General features: G+C 34.0%; 1 protein-coding gene across 5 annotated transcripts in view; it reads left to right on the forward strand.

Annotated features, from left to right (window-relative positions):
- The window catches only part of LOC106880342 (stAR-related lipid transfer protein 3), a 68,701-nt gene that overhangs the window by 56,859 nt on the left and 1,258 nt on the right, over positions 1-10,584 (forward strand). For all 5 annotated transcript variants that reach the window (XM_014930224.2, XM_052966535.1, XM_052966534.1 and 2 more), the window contains 5 exons: positions 3,000-3,079; positions 3,627-3,788; positions 5,871-5,966; positions 6,910-7,094; positions 9,772-9,865. In XM_014930224.2, the coding sequence (XP_014785710.1) occupies positions 3,000-3,079; positions 3,627-3,788; positions 5,871-5,966; positions 6,910-7,094; positions 9,772-9,865 (617 nt within the window). The remainder of the gene's footprint in view (positions 1-2,999; positions 3,080-3,626; positions 3,789-5,870; positions 5,967-6,909; positions 7,095-9,771; positions 9,866-10,584) is intronic.

Consider the following 10,584-nt stretch of genomic DNA (forward strand, 5'->3'; position numbering starts at 1 on the left):
CGGGTGGCACATAAAAGACACCATTTCGAGCGTGGCCGTTTTCGTGCGGGTGACACGTAAAAGCACCCACTACACTCTCTGAGTGGTTGGCGTTAGGAAGGGCATCCAGCTGTAGAAACTCTGCCAAATCAGACTGGAGCCTGGTGTTGCCATCCGGTTTCACCAGTCCTCGGTCAAATCGTCGAACCCATGCTAGCATGGAAAGCGGACGTTAAACGATGATGATGATGATGATGATGATGATCTCTTCCTCCTTCTCATCAAATGCTTCCACTAGTACTTCTTTAAATTTCTGATTGTTCACTTTCTTTTCAAAGGGTCTTAAAGTTATTTTAGCAAAGTCTTGAGATGTAGTTCTTACAGAGGATTTGCAAAGGCTTGAAAGGAAAGGAATGAAGCAAGCATGCTCTGCACAATGTGTAACGGGAATGTTCATGAATGTCAGTATACAGATGAAAGCTTGGTATAAGAAGAATTAGACGTAATGTGCAAGAGAGAAGGCTACATTGGAATGGGTATGGAGACTGACTGCTGTATAAAGAAGTGCCAAGCACTCCAGATTATTGGAACTTATAGAAAAGAGAAACCAAGGAAAATTTGAGACAAATTAATAAATACTGATTTAATTGATTTAAAGATATGCATCTGATGGAGGAGATGACAGAGGATCATGTTGACTGGCAATATGCAGTGCTGGAGATGACCCCAAACACTTATGTAAACACTGTGAAATGTATGTTAAAATGGGGATAATGATGGAGACTGGGATCTGGGTATGCACATGTGTGTATGCATTTGTGTGTTTGTCAATGTGATTGTGTCTGACTGTGTTTGCAAGTGTGTATCCTTTCAAACAGACATTGACTTCCTCAACCATATTCTTGACATCTTCTTGTCTCTTTGCTACTCTTCTCCTTGTTACTTATTTCCCTGTCCACACATTCCCCGCACACACACAAACACATAACACACAGAGATGCTGCTTGTATAATGATGGATGTTACAGGAGAATATCCACATTCAATCCTTCCACCATCATCCTCATCACTCTACCTGTTTGCAGCCAATACACATCACTTTCACCTTCTCTGTATTAATATTTATCACTTCTTCCCTATGCCACTTCTATTGTCATCCTTCACTTACTCTTCTATCAATGATATTTAGAATATAAGTGTCTATTCAGATACTGCTGTTGCAAATAGTGAGTGAGCTTATCAAAAAAAAAAAAAATTAATAGTGACAGAAGCAGTACTAATACCAAAAGCCAATCTTAATCTCCAACTTAATTTGAAAGTTGGGTTAAAATAAAGGATTCTTTTATTCTTTAATGTTTCAATCATTTGACTACAGCCATGCTGGAGCACTGCCTTGAAGTATTTTTGTCGAGCAATTTGACCTCAGGACTTATTTTTTAAGCCAAGTATTTATTCTATTGATCTCTTTGCCAAACCGCTATGTCATGGGGACGTAAACACACCAACGCCAGTTGTCAAGCGATGATGGGGGAATGAATACAGACACAAAGACTCACACACACAGGCATATACATGTATATATATGTATGTGCGTGTACGATGGTCTTCTTTAAGTTTCCATCTACTAAATCCATTCACTAGGCTTTGGTCAACCTGAAGCTATAGTAGAAGACACTTGCCCAAAGTGCCATGCAGTGGGACTAAACCAAGAACCATGTGGTTGGGAAACAAGCTTCTTACCACAGTCACATTGTTTATGTTGAGAGGATCTCTTATACAGACTCATGGTGCTTAAAGCACTTGCTTTTTGGTATTAATATTTTTTCTGTCACTATTAATTCTTTTTATGTTATTAATTGCTTTTATGCACAGCAACTCCTCATGAGAGATCTTCTTGTGGTAAATAACACAGTATTCTTTGTTGTAAAACAATCTTCACGTTAAGTTGGAGATAAATATTACCTTTTGGTATTAATACTGGTTCTGTCACTATTAATTACCTTTTAATAATTCCACTGGTTATTTGCAACACCAACACCTGAATAGACACTGATATTTTACATATCATTGATGGGAGATTTGATTGTTATGTCACTGTTGGACATCTCTCACTGTAGAGCCCATAGTAGGGTGAAATCACATAATCTGAGAGTTCTGACAGCTGTAACAGATGGTTTTCATCCCTCGATGAAATAAATAAAAGTGTTTTTATGCACAATAAGTTCATATGAGAGATCCTCTCAAGGTAAAAAAATGCATTTATCTATGTTCTAACATAGCTTCCACATTAACCCATTACTTACCAGTGATCTCATATGAGATCAATTAAAAATTACAAATTTCATAATTATCTGTCAATATTTACACATATCTAACCTTTTTGCTATATCTACTAGGTATATTTCTCTGATATTCAAATGAGGTTTGCTAATTTTTCACCCAATATCTCGCTTATTTTTATTTAAAATGTTATTTTGAAATGTTATTTTGAAATGTTATTTTGATCATTCCAGCGTGTTTCTAAGGCTGTTTTATGCTAGAAATCAAAGTTTCATAAAAAAATTCCAGTTAATAGAATTATGGGAAGTAATGGGTTAAGTTGGAGATCAAGATTCCCTTTTTGATATTAATACTGCTTGTGTCACTAATTATATTTTAATAATTCCACTGGTTATTTGCAACACCAGCGCCTGAATAGACACTGATATTCTACATATCATTAATGGGAGATTTGGTTGTTATGTCACTGCTGGACATCTCTCACTGAAGATCCCATAGCAGGGTGAAATCACATAATCTGAGAGTTCTGGCAGCTGTAACAGATGGTTCTTCTCTTTCAACGATATAAATAAAAGTGTTTTTATGTACCACATTCCAAATGAGAGATCTTCTCAATGTAAATAACACAATAATCTGTTTTTTCTAACTCATCCTCCACGTTAAGTTGGGGATAAAGATTGCCTTTTGCTATTAATACTGCTTCTGTCACTGTTAACTTCTCATAATGTTATTTCTATATAGGTTCAGATGAGGAGCCAATGGAAGGAACCAATCAATATAACGAAACAGTGCACAGACAAACTTTAAATAACAAAACTCTAGTAAGTTCACATCTCTTCAACTTTGCTCTTTGTTATACTTGTTAATATTGTTTCTAGTTTGATTTAGTTGCAAATGGTGCAAGAGAAGGCAGGTGGTCATGGTTAGAAAAGAAAAGATTAATTAGAAATAAAAAGATTAATAAGAAATAAGACCTACTGAAGCTGATACAGGGGCAGAAATTCTTGATGAAATGCATCTTGATTGCAACCACCTTGAAGAAGAAGAAACTGTTGACTACCTTTTTACACTTAAATTTAAAGACATTGGTATATTTCAGAACCTCGTATTTAATCCTTCAGTATTTAAACTGGCTATATCCAGCCAAAATATTCTACCCATTTTAAGTTCAAACTGGCCATATTCAGCCTTTCACACCTATCATACAAGATCATTCTAAAAATTAGCAGTTACCTCATCAAAATCTCAAAGCTACAAGATAATGCATGATTAATTCAAAAAAATGCAAATAAATAAGGCATTATATTTGAAAGACAAATCTGAATGCTTATGGGTTAAATGATCAAAATATATTTTTTTTCTTTTCAGATGGATTTGTCATACTTAAAATTGGGGAAAGACTCTTGGGAACAAGTTTATTCTTTATACAAATCAGAAAGTAACTGGGTTTTTCAGTGTGGAAAAGATGCTACAGAAGGCTGTGTATTAAGTAAAAAATCCAATGTGGGGAATAAGATATTTTTCCTGCAGGTAAGAATTTTTTGTGGTTCCCCAACTGAACATGTTGGGGAACTACATTTCTTCTGTTCCTTTACCATTTTACATGTATAAGAATATTGAGTTTGCATTCATTATCTGTATAGTTATTATGGTTAAAATGTCTATAAAAACTTATTAACCAAGCTCTACAGCAGTCTTGGTCAACCTCTGACACTCAGCCCTCATGCAGGTCTTTATGATTTTTTTTTAATGATACATGTAATGTCATAATTATATAAACATAATAACATTTTAGTAAAATTTTGTAATATAATCTTTAGGTCTGACTCTATTGTTTTTTTTTTTTAATGATTTACATAGAATAATAATATGGTGTACTCTGTACTACACATGATATTGGTCAAATTATATTTAAGTGTAATATATTTAATAAATATGCAGTTTTTATTGAATGATGTAACCAAGGGTAATATATAGTATATTCTCTACTACGTATGATATTCGTTAAATGATGTGACCGAGAGTAATCTATGGTGATGATGTTTTTTAAATTATTTTTGTAGTTTGAAGTATGATGAGCAATATCTGACAAAGCAGCTCCTACAAAAAGGTAGTCCATACCTGGTCTAAATAAGAATTACAATAGAATACAGGTCACATCTGATTAAGTAGAAGTAGATCAAAGGCTTTTCAGCCATCATCAATTCCCCTTTTTGTATATCAGGGGTTATATTGTCCAATTATTCTTTTCTTTTTTAATAAATAGTTGGGTGTGATTTTAGGCAAGGTCAATCAGCCACCTAACCTCTTGGTTTGTAGGAGTTTGAGATCAGCACTGCAAATTACCAGATTATGCATTGTCCTATTGTTGTTAGCTAGAAGCCTTTTAATTATAGCTAGCTTTAATGAGAAGATCATCATCATCATCGTTTAACGTCCGCTTTCCATGCTAGCATGGGTTGGACGATTTGACTGAGGACTGGTGGACCAGGTGGCTACACCAGGCTCCAATCTGATTTGGCAGAGTTTCTACAGCTGGATGCCCTTCCTAACGCCAACCACTCCCGAGAGTATAGTGGGTGCTTTTACATGCCACCGGCATGAAGGCCAGTCAGGCGGTACTGGCAACGGCCACGTTCAAAATGGTGTATTTTATGTGCCACCCGCACAAGAGCCAGTCTAGGGGCACTGGCAACAATCTCACTCGAAAATCCTACGAAGGCCAGTCAGGCGGTACTGGCAACGGCCACTTTAACTCATTAAGCCAGTAAGTGATCACCTTATTAACCTAGTTTTCTGTGAATGAATTTCAGAATTTCAAAACCCATTCACCCATTTTCTTCACTCACTATTCTTGGGAGGGGTAGAGTCTTCAGGCACCTCCTCCATACGGTCCTATCAGAAGCAGCCATTGTTACACTTTCTGGTTGGATTCCCAAGCATGACCAACTGAGATTATGGATATTATCCCACCATCTTATTCTTACCCCTAAGTCTCCTGCCAATTGGCTCAGCTTGAAGAATCCATCTTGTGGTTCTTTCCTGTGACATTCCATCTAATTCAATGTCCATAGTACCAACACTATGACTTCTCAATGTAGAGAACTAGTGTATTTCAACAGAGTGCATATTACGAAGTAGTTAATAAGATTCTTGAAAAGAAGGTTGATACCATCTTTGAGTTGTATTCTAAAGTGATATGTTAATAATGTTGAAAAGTACTGTTTGTTAAAGCCCGTCATTTGGAAATTAAAATGTATTGGCTAAACAGTACTGGCTAGTTACAGCTAGCTTCATTGAGAACATATGAACTGTCTCCTCTAATTAACTAATATCTTCTGTAAATGTTCTTGGCCATTAAATTTTCTTATTTATAATTCATTAAGAGGTATAGGGATTGTGTATTTAAGGGTGCTAGATTATTGATTGTAAGCAATTGACATTGTACTGTACTGATAATCAAAAATATGTTATTCTAAGAACAAGTAGCATTCTTTCTTTAAAGCTTGAGAGGTTAGTGTAGAAAGTATACTTGCCTTAGAAACTACTCACCATGATTAATTTGTAAAAACCATCCCATCTATCAATTACATTTGTTTGTTTCTTGTGAAGGCCGTATTAAACATAAGTGCAAAAGAATTATGGGAAGATCTGGTTTTTAGAACTGAAGATTTACCAACATGGAATCCAACAATAGCAGATAGTAAGGTAATATGGACGTTTCTGTTTATATTTTGTTTCTAAAATCAAATTCTTGTTCATTTTTCTGTAATTGGTATTTAGTTTGCCATTTGTTTCCAATATTCTGCAAAAACATGCCTGGCAATGAGAAAATATTACTTTGCTTGGGGACAGGTAAGGATGGACAATAAGAAGGGCATCCGATCATAGAAAATCTGCCTCCGTAAACCCCATCCAACCCATGCAAGCATGGAAAAGTGGATGTTAAAACAACAATAATGATGAATGTTGCTATTTCTATCTAAATAATTACTGAAATTGATGCTCCTGTATAAATAGCCATTTTATGATACTGATAATGTTTAGTGATCTTGTACTTGATGTTATAATCCAAGTATAAGGTTTTCCCATGTCAATACATTTATCTAATACTTTATTGGTGATGATGTTCACATCTTAATTACATGTTACTCGTAATAATCTTCCCTAAACAATACCCTTTCATGTTTATCTCCCTGTCTAAATACAGTCTCCTTGCTTATTATTCCTGCCTAGACACTGTTCATCTCTCATGTCTTGTCATCATTTAACATCCATTGTCCATTATAACATGAGTTGGACAGTTTGACCAGAGCTGACATGCAGGGGAGCTGCACCAGTTTCCAGTCTAGTTTAGCTTGGTTTCTGCAGTTGCATGCCCTTCTTAGTGCCATCCACTTTACAGAGTGTACTGGGTGTTTTTTACGTGGCACAAGTTTCTTTCTATGCAATTTCTCATAGTTAAACACTCTGTTCTAATGTAAACTAATACTCAGCTCCACTCTCATTCATACCCTTTTTCTATCTCATCAATACTCTGTTACTATTTCTTTAATACTCTGTTCATATTGATAACCTTGTCGAAATGCCATGCTCATGATGTTACTTCTGTTTAAATAACTCTGTGCCAATAATGGCTATCTTGTTGCAGTTAATCAAGCCCCTAAGTGAGAACTGTGATATATCCTACTATGTTGCTGCTCCTGGTGCCAAGGGTTTGGTGAAAAGTCGAGATTTTGTGGTAGTACGCAAATGGGGAAAACGAAAGGGGTTATATTTTTCAACTGGAATGAGTGTGAAATTTCCCAGTATACCTCCAGTTGATAAATGTGTCAGGTATGTAGTCACTTTTTGTCAAAAGTGGTTGTCAAAAAGAAAACTTGATTGTCAAAAAAATCATGTTTTTTTTTATTTACACCTTTATAAGCGCAAATTAATGAAGATTCAGATACTTCCGAAACAAATTAAAATAATCTTGAATCAAATTAAAATATTTTTGAAGCAAATAAAAATAATCTGAAACAAATGAAAATAATCTTGAAGCAAATTAAAACGATTCCAAACCAAATTACAAAACAACATAATCTTTAAGCAAATTAAAACAGTCACAAAACAAATTAAAATTATCCTAAAACATATTAAATTTTTTTTTTTTCCTAGTTTATTAGTGCTATGAAACCATATCTCTGATACTTTTATCTAATGTGTAATAAATTACTGTTTCATTTTGACTGGTAACAATTTTGGAACATATATCAAAACCTCTTCAATGAGTTTAAAGGAATTATCGGTTTTGGAAATAGAATATACAATTGCTCTAAATGTAAATGTGCTCTCTTGAATGAAATCAAGATTACTTGCTACATTTTGATGGAAGACGGTCAATCAATCTACTAAATATAAATGTTCACAAAGATTTACAAGGGGAATAAGTCAAATGACTTAAAAAGTTAACCTTTTTGCTGCAGAAATCAGATATATCCATTTAGAATTTCCTTACCTTTAACTGCAGAAAGCAATTTTTATATACCAATATATCTTTTGTTGAGGAAAATTGTGTTTGAAACTATTTTTTGTTGAGATATGTCAAGTTTATTGAGGCAACAAAAAACTTGCAGAAAATACTAATTTTATTTTTTGCTAGATATTTAACCTCATTACTAGATTAACCTTGAAATTTAATTTTGCAGTTAAAAGGTTAAAGGGTAAAATTCATTATTGTTTCCTTCAACTCAGTTTTGCTAAAATACCTTTCTGATTTTCTTATTGAGACAATTCCAGTTGTCTTGACACTAAACATGGTTTAAGTATCATCCAATCAATGGACATGATTCTATCATGTGATGATTTTCAGTCCCACATCATTTATTATTTAAGCTTACTTTTGATTCATCTGAGGGGACACTTTATTGACTCTATCAGGTGACATTAGATATACATTGAATCATTGTTGTGGATTTACTCTTTTCACCTTAGCATGATGGACAGCTGAAGTTACCATTTGCCATTTTGCACTTTAGTTTGGAATTGTTGCAATGTTTTTTCATTCGTTAATGAAGTTATTATATGAGCACAATATTATTCGTCTTACATTATAACACTTATAGTTAGATATTATCAGATAAAGCAGGGTGGATTGGGTTTGCTCTGAATTGAAAGCATTTTAAGAGAGATGTTAAATGGCTCAACCACCACAACTTATTTTTGTGGATACTTATTTCAAGACTTTCAATCTAGAAATGTTTACAGACTGCTAGCATCATCTTTTTATTAATAAAGATTATTTGATAGATTTTATTAATGTTATTACAAGAAAAAAAAACGAAACAATAGAGAGTTAATAATGTAATCAAAGAAAAGGAAATAAAGTTATTTGATTGAATAAATGATAAATATTTTGAAATTTACAGGAAGTAAGCTAGGTTATTGTTTAGCTGCAGATGTGCATTGAATGAGTAAAGCTTTGATCCAAGGCATTCTAGCCTTGACCATTCCATCTTAATTTTAAGCAGTGCATTTACAACTAGATTCTGTAATATATCTTGTTTCTTTTTTCTTATATAATAGGATATATTTTTGAGGGACATGTAACTGGTATTTCTAGCAGGTCAAATCCCAATGTAAAGCAGTAGTTCCCAATTTGTATCCACAAACGCCTGAGGGTCCACAAAGGTAGTACTGGCAGTCTGTGAGCTGAGTTTAAAAGCTTGGGGAGGGGTGAGTCTGTGAAAAAAAAATCATTTAATTAAGAAGAGTCCATGATAGTAGTGGAAACGTTGAGAACTGCTGAGTTAGCAGTTGTGCCCTAAGGTTGATATCTGATTGTTAAAGTGAATAAATAAAATGATTTTTTTTTTCTTCCTCATTACTACTTTTGCGACCTTGCAGTTACTAGATAGAGAGAACCAAATAAATAACTAGAGAAACAAATAATTACTTCTAATATCGTAGCTATAGTTGGAAGTAGCTGAATAATTCCACTAGACAGTAGTGACGACAATGCTTGGACACTGGAAAAATACTTGTTTTGTAAAAATAAACACAAGGACGAGACTATGCAAGAAAAGACTAAAAAAAAAATCATTTTATACATTCACTTTAATACATCTTCAGATAAGTGTTCATTGATTGCATGTGAACTAATTCAATCATGTTAAATATGGACTAGTTAACATTGGTGAGGGGAAAAAGACATGTCTATATGTGCTTGTTCAGAAACTTTTCTGTTAGAATGCTAGGTTCTTAACAGTAGTTGTATGATTAATATTTTAAATTAATCTATTCTGAGATCAATAGTTGAAAGAGAACAACAGAAATTCGAAAGTCCTGCAGTTCTGAGACAGAAAGGCTAGTGAAAGTGGTTTAGTATAAAGTAGGAGTTGGGAGATAAGACAGTGATAGTAATTACTGATATTTTATAGATTCATTACAATAATACCATATTATTTCAGAAACAACATCTCTCTTATTTTTGTTTATCCGTGTTGACAATATTAACTTCTTTATATTTCAGAGGTGAAAATGGTGCTGGTGGTTACTTAGTTGAACCACTCTCTACAGAACCTAATAAATGTAAATTTTACTGGTTTTGTAATACAAATTTAAAGGTAAGATTTTATTAGTTCTGTATGTAAAGTAATATGAGTCCATAACATTTAGTCCCCTTGACCAAATACCACCAGGTATCAATCCACAGTTTTTAGCTTTCAAAATATGGTTGTTTTTCAAACATTTGAGACATAATGATTTAACATTGAAGTGCCAAACTGCTGGCATCATTCATCTTCATTTATTTTTCTATGCTCACATGTATTAGAAGTAGTTTCTCCACTAAAGTGTCCCACCACATTTTGGGCCCCCTTATCATCTCCTTTGTGGGATTTAGCTTTCACTATTTCTTCTCATGTTTTTGTTAGTCTTCCTCTTCCACAGGTTCCTTCCTTTTAGATAGTTTGGCACTTATTTACTCCACCATACTCATCACATGCATGTACTAGCGCTGTCTTCTCTCTTGCACATCACAACTGATTCCTTTTGTACCCAGTTTTTCTCTCAGTTCATTTGTACTCCATCTCACAATAATATTACACATCCAGCAGAGCATACTTGTTTCATATCTTTCCAGATTTTACATGCATTCTGCATTCAGTGCCTTTGTTTTGATGTCATGCAATGCCACACTTCACACACAAGCATCACACAATCTGTACCCTTCACTCTGATCTTTTCATTTGAGATTTCCTTAATTAACTCACTCACTGCTTCAATTTTTGTATATTTTTGTATGTGTGTGTGTATGTATACACACACACACATATATATATAT

This window comes from Octopus bimaculoides, chromosome 3, assembly GCF_001194135.2.
Source record: "Octopus bimaculoides isolate UCB-OBI-ISO-001 chromosome 3, ASM119413v2, whole genome shotgun sequence".
NCBI classification, from domain to species: domain Eukaryota; kingdom Metazoa; phylum Mollusca; class Cephalopoda; order Octopoda; family Octopodidae; genus Octopus; species Octopus bimaculoides.